The sequence below is a fragment of the Odocoileus virginianus genome, chromosome 4 (assembly GCF_023699985.2).
Source record: "Odocoileus virginianus isolate 20LAN1187 ecotype Illinois chromosome 4, Ovbor_1.2, whole genome shotgun sequence".
Classification (NCBI taxonomy): domain Eukaryota; kingdom Metazoa; phylum Chordata; class Mammalia; order Artiodactyla; family Cervidae; genus Odocoileus; species Odocoileus virginianus.
In genome coordinates, this window is record NC_069677.1 from 47,006,087 (window position 1) to 47,021,435 (window position 15,349).

Sequence of the window (15,349 nt, forward strand, 5' to 3'; positions counted from 1 at the left end):
AAAAACATAGACCGTTTGTCCCACCCTCTCACCCCAGAACTCTACTGCCCATAGAGGTCAACATATCAGTGCTGATAATGTTTTATTTCTCATTATAGGGCTCTTGAATTGGCTGTAAAATACAAAACACATGTTGACACAGTTCTTGCTTACCGTCAAAAATTTTTGGAGACATTTGGTAAACAGGAAACTAATAAACGATACCTGCAGTATGCAGAAGGTGTAAGTATTACGCAGTATTTGATAATAATTATATGCTTTACAAGTGTATGTTATTTGTCTCAATGAGACAAAATTGAGTAACTTTCCTACCGTAATCTCTAAAAATAACTGCTTCTTGTCTTTCGATGTTGCAGTTTTATTTTGACTATATAATTATATTACAGAACATTTTTCTGGACTCTTACAGCCATGTTTTGCTTAACTCAAGTCTGTTCTTATAATTTCCGATTTGTGTTAAGGTTGTGTCCTGATATTTTTAGATAAACAACATAAAATGTGAAGATAAAGGCTTCTAACTCCTGAATTTTGTTTTCCACCAGCTGCCCTTTCTGTTCCAGGGGAAGTACATGAGCACAGAGGGCAGTGGCCAGAACTTGGATACTCTGTCACTTTGCAGATTCTAGGGACCCTGGTTGCACTTAAAGAGGTGCCTCACCTGGTAGACTTCACCACCTAGAACCAAAGAAGGCTGACCCTTTGCCTCTTAAGTTCCTACCAGAACTTAAGGTTTTGTCAATCCAGTTATAAAAAAAGCCATTCTAGCCATATCAGCAACAAGGAAAGACAGTGCCTAGAACAGAAATGATTGTGGCCACCTGCCCAGACACTTCTAGATTCAAATGGCAGAAATAGAGCTCACTTCTAGCCATGGGAGATCCAATGTGTAAAGCCAAGACAGGACTAACCTTTCTCCCAGCTCTGCAAACTAGTTGATTTCCTTATCCTTTTAGGTATTCATATATTCAAAATGTGTTTATAGGTACTCAGTCTGGATTAGGTACCACACTAGGTGTTGAATCAGACATGGCTTCTGTCTTTATGGAGCCTATAGACCATGTAGGGGCTTCCCTGGTGACTGAGATGGTAAAGAATCTGCCTGCAGTGGAGGAGACCCAGGTTTGATCCCTGGGTCGGAAAGATCCCCCCGGAGAAGGGAATGGCTGCCCACTCCAGTATTCTTGCCTGAGAATCCCTTGGACAGAGGAGCCTGGTGGGCTACAGTCCATGGGGTCCCAAAGAGTTGAACAGGACTGAGTGACTAACACTTTCACTTTCTTTCATAGACCGTGTAGGAGTGTTTCTCGGTGGAGACAGAATACAATGGAATGTTCTGCTTCATTGTGGGGGTGGCTAAAATATATTAACCCATCCTCTTTGGAAGAGGAAAGAGGATGTAGACAGAGGCACCTACTAGAATATTGAGTGTCATGAGTCACATTTTTGGACTTCAGAACAGTTTTCAGGGTAATGAAGACTTTGGAGCTGTTCTTAGTTCTGCAATGTAACTTCATCATCTGGATCCAGGATAGACACAGTTGTGGGTTTCTTGATAGAAAGGGACATATTTTATAGAAGCTTCACAATTTTTTTATTTGATTCAGAAATTAATTGTTTGGGCTATTAGGCTTCCGTAAGAGTTCTGAGGGCTGTACTTTTTAATTCACGGAATATGACAGCAGCCACCACCACTGTGGTGCAAAACAGCCCAGAAAATCATTGGTCAGCTAATCTCTTTTGTCTCAGTTTTGAAAATACGACAGTATGTTGAAAATGAGCACCCACTTTAAATTTCCTTTACTATATAATTTTGAAGCAAATTAATATGACTCTGTTTCCTCTTCATCATATTATTATCAATTTTTTTTTTCACTGTGTTCACATTAGGTGCTTTTGAGAACATAGAAAATATAGTTTTTTACCTCAAGGTTATATTTCAGATTCTGAAAACTTAAAACTCTTATCCTCTTTTTCATTATATACATATTAAACTATAAATAACATGTAATACTTCAATCATAAGAGTAGCCGAAATGTTCAAAATGGGATAATCAGAACGACATGACTTTTCTTGGGTATTTTGTTTCCCTTTTTTGACTCCCCATGGCACCATGTTCTAGTTTCCGACTTGTCTTCATAAATGTAATTTGGAAGTTAACTTGAAATCATAAAGCTGTATTTTAAGATGAGAATAATCTTTGACTTAAAATTTCTTAACCAAAATTGTGATTATATAAACTTTATTTCAGAACTAAGAATTGAATAGAAAAATATCATTTTTTTAAACCTTGAGAAATTTATTCTAGATAGCTGGTGAATTCAAATGGCTTCACAATGCATAACGTAAAAGTTTATAAGAAGTGAGGCTTGACATACATTCATATTTATGAGCCCTGAAATGTTATTTGGGCCTTTCTAGTTTAAAATGTGGAAATCTGAGATCTATACAAGGTGTGTTGTCTTCTAAGAACTCCGTTAGAGTCATTATACCTGGTCTACAAGCAAGTGTTTGTAAAATAATTCATTAGTCTGGCAAATAAAATCCACCTGAGGAATACATTCAGTTCACTGAATATATACTCTGTGCAGAAAGAAAAGTAGAAGATCCAGGAAATGTTTAAAGCATTATGCTAGGAGAAAGAAAAAAGGAGTGATAAATAGGAGAGAAAATAGTGAGAGATTAAGTGGTAGCTCATTTGCTGGATAATTAGTGATCTCTTATTCATTCAATATTTATTTAGTACCTCCTGCCGACAGTGTGTTCTTCTCGGTGGTTGGGATATAATAGTAAACCTGGCAGACATTGACCCTTTGAAATTTGTATTCAAATAAAGGCGATAGATAATTATATAGTTAATTGTTAATTTCATTTGTGATGATAGCCTTGAAGGTACTGTGCGTAGTGCTATAAGACTTTATGAATGTGGAGCCTGACCTAGGATGCGGGTATCAGCAAAGATTTTTCAAAGGAAAGCAAATGATGTTAGAGCTGAACTCTGAAGGATGGGTAGAAACTGATCAAGGGGACAGGGTGTGGGGATGGACACATTCCAGAATAGGGGAGGCTCTTAAGTGGTTAAGAGTGATGAGCAAAGGGGAGGTTGACCTGAGAGTTTCATAGGGCACATTAGGTAAGTTGGATTTACCCTAAGATTAATGTAAAGATACTGAATGGAAGTGACATGGTCACTTTTCCATTTTAAAATCCCAATTCCTAAGTAGAAATGGAAACTTAGAATTTTTCACAAAATTATTCTTTTTTTTCCCCATTTGGAAATTATATACTTAGCATTTGTTAGTTTTAATTTCTTTATTTTTTCAACAAAATTATCTTGAGTAGGGTTTTGTCAGTCAGTTAAAGGATATGATAATAAGAGCAAATGCATGGGATCTTGAAAGAATGGTGAAGGAGTACAGAGGGAGTGCCTTGGGTTCTGGGTGACTGGAATATTTATGGGACCAGACATAGAAACATCTTAATACTGTGCTAACAGATTTCATAATGAAGGCAATGCAAAGACTTGAAGGTTTGTAATCGAGAGAATGACTTGAAAGATAGCTTCTTAGGTGGAAGATGGTTTGGAGGTGAGGGTGGTGACCAGGAGGCCAGTTATTACAATAGTTTCACCAGGAGATGGAAAGGGGTAGGATTAATGTAAGAAAAAAAATCAGAAAAATTAATAGAACATTGTGGTTAGAGGTAGGAGGAGAGCAGTGAGGTAAGTCAAGGCGTTTGAGAACAACTTCAGCATTCCTAGCGTGGGTGACTGGTGGAGAAACATGAGCGTATACGAGTTGTGGACCTTTTTTAGTTTGAATACATGAAAATAGTCCATTTTTTGCATTAGAAGTCCCTGCGGGATAGACCCTATCTAGGTGGAGATGTCTAGTGAGCAGTTGGAAATATCAATGTGAACATTGAAGGGTGTTGATGAAGAATAAGGCCTAGATAAATAAATCTATGATCATGGCAATTTAGGTATAGTTGAAGCTATGTGAGTTGATGAGATCTCTTAGGTAAAGTATGAAAAATCTGTTTGGAACACCAATGAATGCTAATAGTGAAGAGGGTACCAAGGAGAAGGATATAGAAGAAAAAGAAAAAAAGATTGAGGACATTAGAAAGGAGAGCAGAAACCAGAAGGGAAGGATATACTGAGAGATTTTGAAGAGCTGGAATGGAATCAGCAAGGTCCAGGAGATGCTGCTACATCAAGGCCTTTTCCTTCCTCTGTTAGGTGCTCTTCCCCAGATATACTCATGGAGTGACTCATTAATCTTCAGATTTTCACTTCAACCTCTCAGGGAGGCCTTCTCTGATCACTCTATCTGAGGTTCAGCACTCATCCCCACAACTTTACCCTTGGTACTGTCTCCCTCCCGTTTCTGAAACTCTTACCACTATCATTTGTCTGTTTATCTCTCTATAAAGACAGTGATTTTTATCTTTTTATTCACTGCTAAATCCATGCACCTATAGCAATCCTTGGCATAGAGTGAACATTAAATATTCATTGAATGAGTAATTAAGTCATACAGAGAAGGTATATAGGATGAGGAATTAACACACTTAATGGTGGCGTTAGTGAAGTTTCTGAAGTGTAGTGGGAACACAGTTATATCACAGTGGTCTGGGAAGAGGATGAAAGTCAGGAATGAAAATAAGAATGAAGGTGGTAGCTTGTAGGAATAGAGAAGGTAGCTTGACAGAATAGAGAAGGAAGGATGAGAAGGAGCAGCCAGTGAAGAGAAGGAAATTGAAATACGTAGGTAATAATTGAAGGCCGATGTCCTAAAGGAGTCTGAGATGAGATCAGGGACTTGTGTGAGAGTCCTGGCCTGAGACAGAAGGGAAAGAGGTAGGCGTGGGTAAAGATGTACGTACTTTGGTGAAAGGAAGGAAATTAAGTGAATTCTGCCTAATGTCACTATATTCTCTCTGAAGTAGGAAGCTGATTTTCAGTTGAGAGTAAGAGAGGTGGGGCAGAGGATGGAGAGCCATTTGATAGGATTTTGAAATGACTTCTATGTGAATATGAAGAATTGACTGGTGCAGGACTAGAATGAGTGCCAAAGGGTATGAACACGCCCTGGGAGAGAGAAGGGTGTGTTTTCATGTAGACGGCACTTGACAGCTGTCACGAGTACATCCTCATCTGAAACCCACTATTAAAAATACTCTATTCCAGAGACTAACTTATCAGGAGAACATTGTTCTAAAGCTGAACAGATGCCAGAGTGAAAGTGAAACATTTATTTTCAGTAGGATAGCTATCAACTGACACCCTCATTTGTACTATAACAAGTAACTAATATAGATGTCATCAGTCTACTTGATATACTTCTGGTGAAGCCAAGCAACAGTTGTTTAGTTTATCATCAATATATGGTTTTATTGTGATTGATTCGAGAAACATGTGTAAGTCAATTTAAAGCTGGAAGAAGGACAAGGTATTCATCAAGTTTTGTCTTTCTCTTTGAAATGTTTTCTTTGACAAATGTTCTGCGATTTAAAAAATATCAGGTTCTGGCCAGATTGAAAAATGAGCCTTTCAAATAATCTAACATTTGCTCTGCCTTTCATTGAGTTGTCACTTCCATCTTAGCCTAGACATTCATCTTCTATGAGTAAGAGGGATTCTTTTAATTCATCTATTTTATATATTATAGACAAATATGTGGAATGATTATCTTAATAAAGGTGACCAATAATATCCACAAATTACTTCACAGAAATTAGAGAAAGGATTTTGGCATAAAAAAGAACCAAATACTTAATTCTGCCTACTTCCAGCACAAAATAAAAGAGGCAAGAAGTCTTGTGTTAAGGTTAAATTAGTCTCAGTTAAGATAAATCTGTTCAAGCAGCACATACCACCACAATCTGCTTTAATACTGCTTATTCTACTGAGCTCCCCTACATGGAGGTAAAAACCTATTTACTTTTGGTTCAGTCTTAGGAGTTTGGGTTTATTTCAGAGTAAATCAGAGTTAAGTTTAAGCTGGGACCCCATTTTTTCCCATGTCTTGCCTGAGAGGACACACATTTCTAAGTTAGTGATCTCCAGACTTAAAAAAAAATCTGAATGCTTTTTTCTAAAGAACTTGTTTGTGGAACTCGGGGTAGAGTCCACTCCTAACACCAAGTCTGTTGCATTAGTGGAGGGAAGGGATATAGTGGAGGGGCAGGGCTGGATCTTGTTGGGGATCAATGGTTGACCTGAAATAGATAGAAATATTATCACTTTACAGTTATTCTTTTTAGTTGTCTTTCAACCTTGCTCTCCCACTATTTCATCTAATATCTTTTCATCTTTGTCTTACCACCAAGTCTTCGTATTATTTTAAGAGTTGATGCAAAGGAGCCCCTTTGCAGAGTATGCCCTGGTGAAGCAAATGCTCCCCTGTCTTTCTTCATAGCCAGGCTCCTGATGGAAACCTCAGTATGAGTGTTGGAGTGTTGACGCACTTGAAACACGGCCTGATGACCAGGGCTCTGTCCATTTTCCCTCTCGTTGGAGGAGAGCAATCCACCTTACCTGCCCTTCCCACCTCATACCTGAGCAGAATCCTAGGGTTCCATAGTTGAGATGTGCTTTTTATAAATAACTACAACTAGATTTTGGTCTTTTGCATCACAGTGAAGGTCTTTGCTTTTTATGGTGATAATTGTTCTACTAGAAATTATTTAACACTATGTCATTTGCAGGGGAGCATTATTTCCTCTTAACTTTTCTTTCCCACCGTCTTTCTCTAATGTTTTGGAAGTCATACATTCTATTTTTGTTTACTCTTAGCTACTTTGAATTAAATAAAAAGGTCTTATACTATATATGTGTGTTTCTTCTTTTCTTCTACCACAGCTCCAAATAGACTGGGAGAAAATCAAAGCCAAAATTGAGATGGAAATTACTAAAGAGCGAGAGCGGTCATCTGGCAGCCAGCCCACCAAGAGTACTGGTCTAAAGCACTAAATGTCATGATTACCTTTAAGAAGTCTTACCTTTTGAAACTGATTCTGATTAATCAAGGATAAGCATGTTTTCATTGCTAAAGAAAAAGGCAGAATCTCCAAGTATAAGCACTTGCTGTGTATTTAATACCAAAAATACATTCAGAAAGACGAGCACAAAATAATTGATGTAATTTCATCTTGTATCTTTTTAGTCCAATAATTAACAAATATTCCTATATACTTATGATACATCCCTGTCATATTGCTTACATCCCAGTTTTCTGTCCATTATTTTATCCCTGAATCTTCAGTATGAACAAATATTAATGCTAATAATAAAACACTGTACTCTTTTAAAATGTATGTTATCATTCATTTCTATTTGAGCTCTAAATTGTAAAGTGCTCCAACAGTTTATTTACACAACAAAAAAATGAAGATTGATTTATGAAAATATATAATAATATGTATACTTGTATATGTTCATAGCAACATTATTCACAAAAGCAAAGTAGTGGACAAAAAAAGATATACATCAGCGATGAATGGATAAACAAAATGTGGTGTATTATACAGCCTTTGAAAAGAATGAAATTCTGATACATGGATGAATCTTGAAAATACTGTGCTAAGTGAAAGAAGTCAGACACAACAGGTCAAATATTGTAGAATCCCACTTACATGAGGTATAAAAATAGACAAGTTCATTGAGACAGAAAGGAGAACAGTAGTTGCCAGGGACTGTTGGGAGGGAAAATTGAGGAGCTGTTGTTTCATAAGTTCAGAATTCCTGTCTGGCTTGAATGAGTTCAAGCCACTTGAATGGAAAGTGATAGTCATGATGGTTATCCAACGTTGTGAATGTATTTAATGCCAAAATGGTAAATTTTGTTATATCTATTTTATCATAACTATAGAAATATATCTAGAACAGGCAAGAAATATTTTTCTCATTCCTCTTCTGACTTGAGAATGTTTAGGCATTACACTCTAGAGTCTGAATTTGTGAAAATCTCCTTGAATTATCAACCCATTTGACTAGCTTGCATTCAGTATGTCCCCAAATTATTATTACCACAAAAGCTTTTTAACATAGCACAAATAATCCTTAGAAATTCTTCCATGAAACCATATTTGGAAATGGTACATTATAGAGTGGGCATGTGCATATACATGGGAAAGTGATGCCCTCTCTCACCCTCATTTTAATGAATATGTTTAGTTTTTTTTTTTTAATGAAAATGTTCCTGTCTTTTCAACATATTCCTTTTCCTTGCTGAAATGTTGTAATGTTCTGTTCTTCATCCAGATGCTGGGTACAATGGTGTGTTCAATTTGTGAAATATGATTGAGTGGCTTACTTGTAAGTTATACATTTATTTTGTTTTCTTATATTACAATAAAAAATTTAAAAAGAAAGCTGGTCAAAAGGGTAAATTTTATGTTTATTTTACTGTAATTTTAAAAGTCAAAAAATATAATGAAATATTTCTGCATTCTAACAACAATTCTCTGATAGCCAACTTGATGCCCTAACATTCAATTCAGTTGATAGTACCCAGAGAGTGTGCTCAGTTGCTCAGTCACGTCTGAGTCTTCATAACCTCATGGACTGTAGCCCACTAGGTTCTTCTGTCCATGGAATTTTCCAGACAAGAATACTGGAGTGGGTTGCCACTTCCTACTCCAGGGGATCTTCATGACCCAGGGATTGAACCCACATCTCTTGTGTCTCCTGTACTGATAGGCAGATTCTTTACCACTAGTGCCACCTGGTAAGCCCAGAGTTACTGTAGGTCTCACAAATGAAAGGGCAAGATCCTCAGCTAGATGACTTCAGTTGCCAGTCCGCTAGTGGGGACCCTAGGATACTCATACCCCTCTGACTTGGCTGCAAATTTGGGGATTCCTAACAGCCCCCTTCAGGTTTGATAATTGGCCAGAATGACTCACTGGACTCACTGAAACATTTTCTATTACAATTTTACTATAAAAGATATAATGTAGGAACAGCCAAACAGAAGAGATGCATAGAGTGAGGCCTGGGAGGAAGGAGAGGTGTCAGGGGAAATGGAGACACAGAGCTTCCACACCATCTCCTCATGGAACCCAGGCATATCCATCATCCTCCCAGCACATCAGTATGTTCACCAACTAGGAAGCTCCTCTAGGTCTTGCTGTCCTGAATTTTGTATCAGAGTTTTATTATGTAGGCACGGTTGATTAAATCAGTGTGATTGAACTCAGTCTCTAGCCCCTTTCCTCTCTCTGGAGGTCAGGTGGTTAAAAGTTTTAGCCCTCTGATCATGTGTTTTTTCTGGTGACCAGCCCTTATCCTAACGTTTTCTAGTCATGCCCCTCCCCCAACACAACACACACACGTTCATTAGCATTAACAAAGATACTTCTTTCATTCAGGAAATTTCAAAGGTTTTGGAAACTCTATACCAGTCCCCCTCCCCAAGCCTGGATACATCCTTTATTACATCTTAGGCCACTCCCTGGTCTTTGATCATGGGATCTTTTATAGAAAAAGGGACCTGACAGCAACATTTGGAGGAATCAATGTGGGGTAAGGATAGGAAGCTATTAAACTCAATGTCCCAATACATTTGATTATCAACATTGGCATTATCTTTCCAATAACGCCAGTATTCTAGCACATAACATTATGGTAGATGTAACCTGAAAAATAAGAGTCAAAGATACACATTTACTGGAGTCCCATCCAGTCAGTCTGATAGCCCCATCCATCATCATATTGTATGACAGGATGTCTCGGGGCTTCCATTTGATCTTGTCAGGAAACAGAAGTGGTGTCAGCAATAGATGACTTCATGCTCTCAGGCATTTGGTATAATTGGGCTTGAGAGACAATATTCTTTCTTGCTCTTAGCTTTCTTCCAAGCATTATCACTGGACTTCTCTCATTGCATAACTCAGTTACTCATTCATTTACCCTTTGTTACGTACTATTTCTCCTCTCTGTATCCAAACATTTTCACCTTAGAAGAGACATTAGGTTTGGCCATGGTCCTGGTCTAGATCATAGGCAGCACTAGGAGTCTAGCAAGTGCCTCCCACTCTGTCCACTCTCATCCATGTAGGAAAGGGTTACATAGGTACAGAGTTAGTGGGCTATCTCTACCAATAGGCAATGTAACTGTGTTCAATGTTAGCCCAAATACTGCTGCATGGAGTGAAAGCACAACCCACCCCATCAGGCCCTTAGGAACTCTGACATAAAGATTTTAAAACAGCTATGGTTTAGTGCCCAGGAATCATCCCTGCTTCCTACAATGCATTAGTAGTTGTAGTTTTGGTCTAGGGACCACTGCATCAAGTATGAAAGAGAAAGTTACCATATGATATCCCTGATAGCTGAGTTGGTAAAGAATTCACCCACAGTGTGGGAGACCTGGCTTCAGTTCCTGGGTCAGGAAGATCTGCTGGAGAAGGGGTAGGCTACCCACTCCAGTATTCTTGGCTTCCCTGGTGGCTCAGCTGGTAAAGAATTCACCTGCAGTGTGGGAGACCTGGGTTCGATCCCTGGGTTGGGAAGATCCTCTGGAGAAGGGAAGGGCTACCCACTCCAGTATTCTGGCCTGGAGAATTCCATGGACAGTATAGTCCATTGGGTCACAAAGAGTTAGACACAATTGAGCTATGAACAAAGCTAGTGGAGGTGTTGAAATTCCAGTTGAGCTATTTCAAATCCTAAAAGATGATGCTGTGAAAGTGCTGCACTCAGTATGCCACAAAATTTGGAAAACTCAGCAGTGGCCACAGGACTGAAAAAGGTCAGTTTTCATTCCAATCCCAAATTGGAATGAGCAATGGATTGGGATTGAGCAATGCCAAAGAATGCTCAAACTACCACACAATTGCACTCATCTCACACACTAGCAAAGTAATACTCAAAATTCTCCAAGCCAGGCTTCAAAAATACATGAACCATGAACTTCCAGATGTTCAAGCTGGATTTATAAAAGGCAGAGGAACCAGAGATCAAATTGCCAACATCCACTGGATCATCGAAAAAGCAGGAGAGTTCCAGGAAAACATCTATTTCTGCTTTATTGACTATGCCAAAGACTTTGACCATGTGGACCTCAACAAACTGTGGAAAATTCTTAAAGAGATAGGAATACCAGACCACCTGACCTGCCTCTTGAGAAATCTGTATGCAGGTCAGGAAGCAACAGTTAGAACTGGACATGGAATAACAGGCTGGTTCCAAATAGGAAAAGGTGTATGCCAAGGCTGTATATTGTCACCCTGCTTATTTAACTTATATGCAGAATACATCATGAGAAACTCTGGGCTGGATGAAGCAGAAGCTGGAATCAAGATTGCCGGGAGAAATATCAATAACCTCAGATATGCAGATAACACCACCCTTAATGGCAGAAAGTGAAGAGGAACTAAAGAGCCTCTTGATGAAAGTGAAAGAGGAGAGTGAAAAAAAGTTGTCTTAAAACTCAACATTCAGAAAACTAAGATCATGGCATCTGGTCCCATCACTTCATGGCAAATAGCTGGGGAAACAGTGGAAACAGTGACAGACGTTATTTTGGGGGGCTCCAAAATCACTGCAAATGGTGATTGCAGCCATGAAATTAAAAAGACACTTGCTCCTTGGAAGAAAAGTTATGACCAACCTAGATAGCATATTAAAAACCAGAGACATTACTTTGCCGACAAAGGTCCAAGCTATGGTTTTTCCAGTAGTTTTGTATGAATGTGAGAGTTGGACTGTAAAGAATGCTGAGTACTGAAGAATTGATGCTTTTGAACTGTGGTGTTGGAGAAGACTTGAGAGTCCCTTGGACTGCAAGGAGATCCAACCAGTCCATCCTAAACGAAATCAGCCCTGACTGTTCATTGGAAGGACTGATGTTGAAGCTGAAGCTCCAATACTTTGGCCACCTGATGCAAAGGACTGTCTCATTTGAAAAGACCCCGATGCTGGGAAAGATTGAAGGCAGGAGGAGAAGGGGACAACAGAGGATGAAATGGTTGGATGGCATCACCGACTCAGTGGACATGAGTCTGAGTAAACTCCAGGAGTTGGTGATGGACAGGGAGGCCTGGCGTGCTGCAGTTCATGGGGTCACAAAGAGTCGGACACGACTGAGCGACTGAACTGAACTGAACTGAACTGAGCGACTTTCACTTCACTTCACTTCCTCACTTATATGTGGAATCTAAAATATGACACAGATGCACCCTATCTATAAAACAGAAACAGACTCACAGACATAAGAGAATAGACTCGTGGTTGCCAAGGGGGAGGGAGAGGGTAGAAGTGGGAGTTTGGGGTTAGCAGGTGAAAACTGGTGTGTGTACAATGGGTAAACTACAAGGTCCTATGTACAGAGCAGGGAACTATATTCAATATCCTGTGATAAACCATAATAGAGAAGAATATGATAAAGAATGCGTGTGTGTGTGTGTGTGTGTATATAACTGAATCACTTTGTGGTATAGCGGCAATTATTGTAATCCACCACATTGTAATTCAGTTATACTTTAATAAAATATTTTTTAATAAGTTGAATGATGTGGGAAAGAAAAAAACCTATAGTTGTCACACCAGTATCCTTGTCCTCACACTCAGAATAGCAGAGGAATTTATCAAGTGAGGATACTCCTTAGCCCTGCTCATGTTGCATATGAGCACACACCCATGAGGGCATATAAGCCAGTCCTTCATGCCTCCATCTCCCCCTATTCTATTTATTTTAAAAAATTTATTTATTTGGCTGTGTCTGGTCTTAGTCGTGGCATACAGGATCTTTAGTTGCAGCATGTGGGACCTCGTTCCCCGACCAAGGATCACACTGGGCCCTCTGCATTGGGAGTGCGGAGTCTTAGCCCCCGAACCAGCAGGGAAGTCCCTCTTCCCCCGTTTTAGACAACCAATGTTTTTATTGCCCATTCTAATTCTTTACCAGCTGTTACTCTGAAGAAGAAATCTCTCTGCCTGTTGTTGGACATGAAGGCCTGTAAATAGTGTTCCGTGGTCTAAAGAAACATGACGCGATGGTCCAGGTGGGTGCGGTATATTCTTTCTGTTCTTTGCAGTACTCCGAGCACATGCATCTACCCTGGGAAAGCAAAGCCCAGTCCAGGGTCAGGGTCATTCCTGTGAGGACCCACTTGTTTTCCATCCCCCAGGGCTCCAGGCATCAGCCCGACTTGCCATCTCTGTGCACGGACTCCCCCTAGGGACTCGGCCCTGGAGCCGGCTGTAATCTCTGTCTCTTGTTGGCAGGCAGAGCAGTTCTTGTTGGTGATTTGTGCCTCACAGGATACCAGAGGAATCCATATGGTCTCAGCCCATCTCTGTATTGCTGCAGGTCTCCCCCACCAACCCCACCACATTTCACAGACCCAAGTGGTTACCTCAAGTGAGCACACTACTAGGGTGTCTGCTTGTTGATTCTAATCACCATCCAATGCAAGAATGAGATTCTTCTGATGGGCATTCACATGGCCTACTTTAATCCACCCCCTCTAATTCCCATAATGATTTCCACAGGACCATGACCTGTAAGGGCCTCCCTTTAATAAGCCAGTCTTCATTGCCCTTCTTCCTGATCATGTGGCCAGGTCATTGGCCACTCTGAGTAGGTAAAGATGCAAACAAGGATAAACAGCCTGCAGAGCAGTTCACCAAGCTGATAGGTTTTTACCATTTCCCATCAGAGTGGTAGCTTTCCAACAGAATGTTGTCTGTTCATGTTGAAACTACCATCCATACACTGAGCACCTATTTGTTGGTCAGTTGAGAGGTGTTTATAGGGCACCACCCAGGTGATGACAGAATTCAGCAGCTCCTCGTTCCCGTCAGTCCTAGGGGCAGAGTCTACCTATTCATGGATACACTGCATTCCCCAGTGGCATATTCCTGTATGTTGTGCTGTGTTTAGTCGCTCAGTCGTGTCTGACTCTTTTTGACCCCATGGACTGTAGCCTGCCAGGCTCCTCTGTCCATGAGGATTCTCGAGGCAAGAATACTGGAGTGGGTTGCCATGTTCTCCTCCAGGGGATCTTCCCAACCCAGGGCTCGAACCCAGGTCTCCCACATTGCAGGCAGATTCTTTACCATCTGAGCCACCAAGGAAGCCCAAGAATACTGGAGTGGGTAGGCTGTCCCTTCTCCAGGAGAAATTCCTGACCCAGGAATCAAACCGGGGTCTCTGGCATTGCAGGCAGATTCTTTACCAGTTGAGCTACCAGGGAAGCCCATATTCCTATACAAACCATGCCTATGCCTATTTTATTATAGAATTCTTCTGGACACTGCTTTCCTGATTCGAGCATTTCTCTGACATCATGGGTATTTCAAGTTTCAAGATTATTTTAGGCCTTTCAGTCATAGGGGCATTTCCAGTTAATATCTGGTAGCAGGTTAGTAAATTGCCACTCAAATGGAAATTTGCTAGTCCACAATTCCAATAGTCATCGCTGGGAGGCACTTACCGGCTTTTTCCTTAAACCACAGATACACTCCACACAGGGCTATTACGCAGAGGATTTGTCCAGATAAGCACTCCAGCTTCTACAAAGTATGGGTTTGGGCAATCATATTCATTCCCACTCAGCATATCAAATTAATATGACTTAAAGGAGGGATTTACATGTCTTCTGTTTTACAGTACTAGGTAGGGGAAATACTCCCCAGCCAGAGATGATACCTATCCTCATAATACATTCAGATAGAAAAGTCATAACCACTTCATATAATCTTGTTCACCTCAATTCTATCTACTATTGCATTTCTATATCCTCTCGATATACCCTGCCTCCCATTAGAACCTCACTGACAGATTTTAGTCCTACAGTGCACAAGGCTCCCAGGTCAAAGTGTCCCCAAAACCTCCACAGTTTCTAACCTTTATACTCACATTCATAAGACTTCTGGTTCCCAGAGAAGGGCTGAGCCAAGGGACTGAGGCTCTTTTATCAATCTTTCTCTTGATTAATCTCCCTATTGTAGGGTATTACAATATTACCAGTATTTCACATATTTTCAAGATGAGTTTCTCATTGTAATCTTTGCCTTCCAGTTTTAAAATTCATCTAAATTGGGACAAATAAAGCAGACTCTGGGGGTATCTTTCATGTTGGAGGTCTAGCAGGAGGTCCCCCCCAGAATTCAGTAGTGCTGTAATAAAACTTTCGTTTCAATTCCATTAATGTCCATTTTATTCATCCTGTTTCTTAATAGCTAGCCAAAGATGTCCACCCCACTGGAACAAGTCCCGCAATTCACCCTTCTGTCTCTCCCACTTTCTTTAATGTTTTTTGGCATTTTAAGACCCACATGAGGAAGCTGAGGGAACAAATCTCATAAGGCTTCTCAGACTGTTGTTCAGTTCTGCAGGA

General features: G+C 40.0%; 1 protein-coding gene across 3 annotated transcripts in view; it reads left to right on the forward strand.

Annotated features, from left to right (window-relative positions):
* IFT80 (intraflagellar transport 80) overlaps positions 1-8,374 on the forward strand; it is a 113,905-nt gene extending 105,531 nt beyond the window's left edge. For 2 of the 3 annotated variants that reach the window (XM_070466504.1, XM_070466503.1), the window contains exons 19-20: positions 99-222; positions 6,864-8,374. In XM_070466504.1, coding sequence (XP_070322605.1) covers positions 99-222; positions 6,864-6,974 — 235 coding nt within the window. In that variant the 3' untranslated portion in view covers positions 6,975-8,374. The remainder of the gene's footprint in view (positions 1-98; positions 223-6,863) is intronic. The other variant, XM_070466505.1, reaches the window with a different exon arrangement.
* The last annotated feature ends 6,975 nt before the right edge of the window (positions 8,375-15,349 follow it).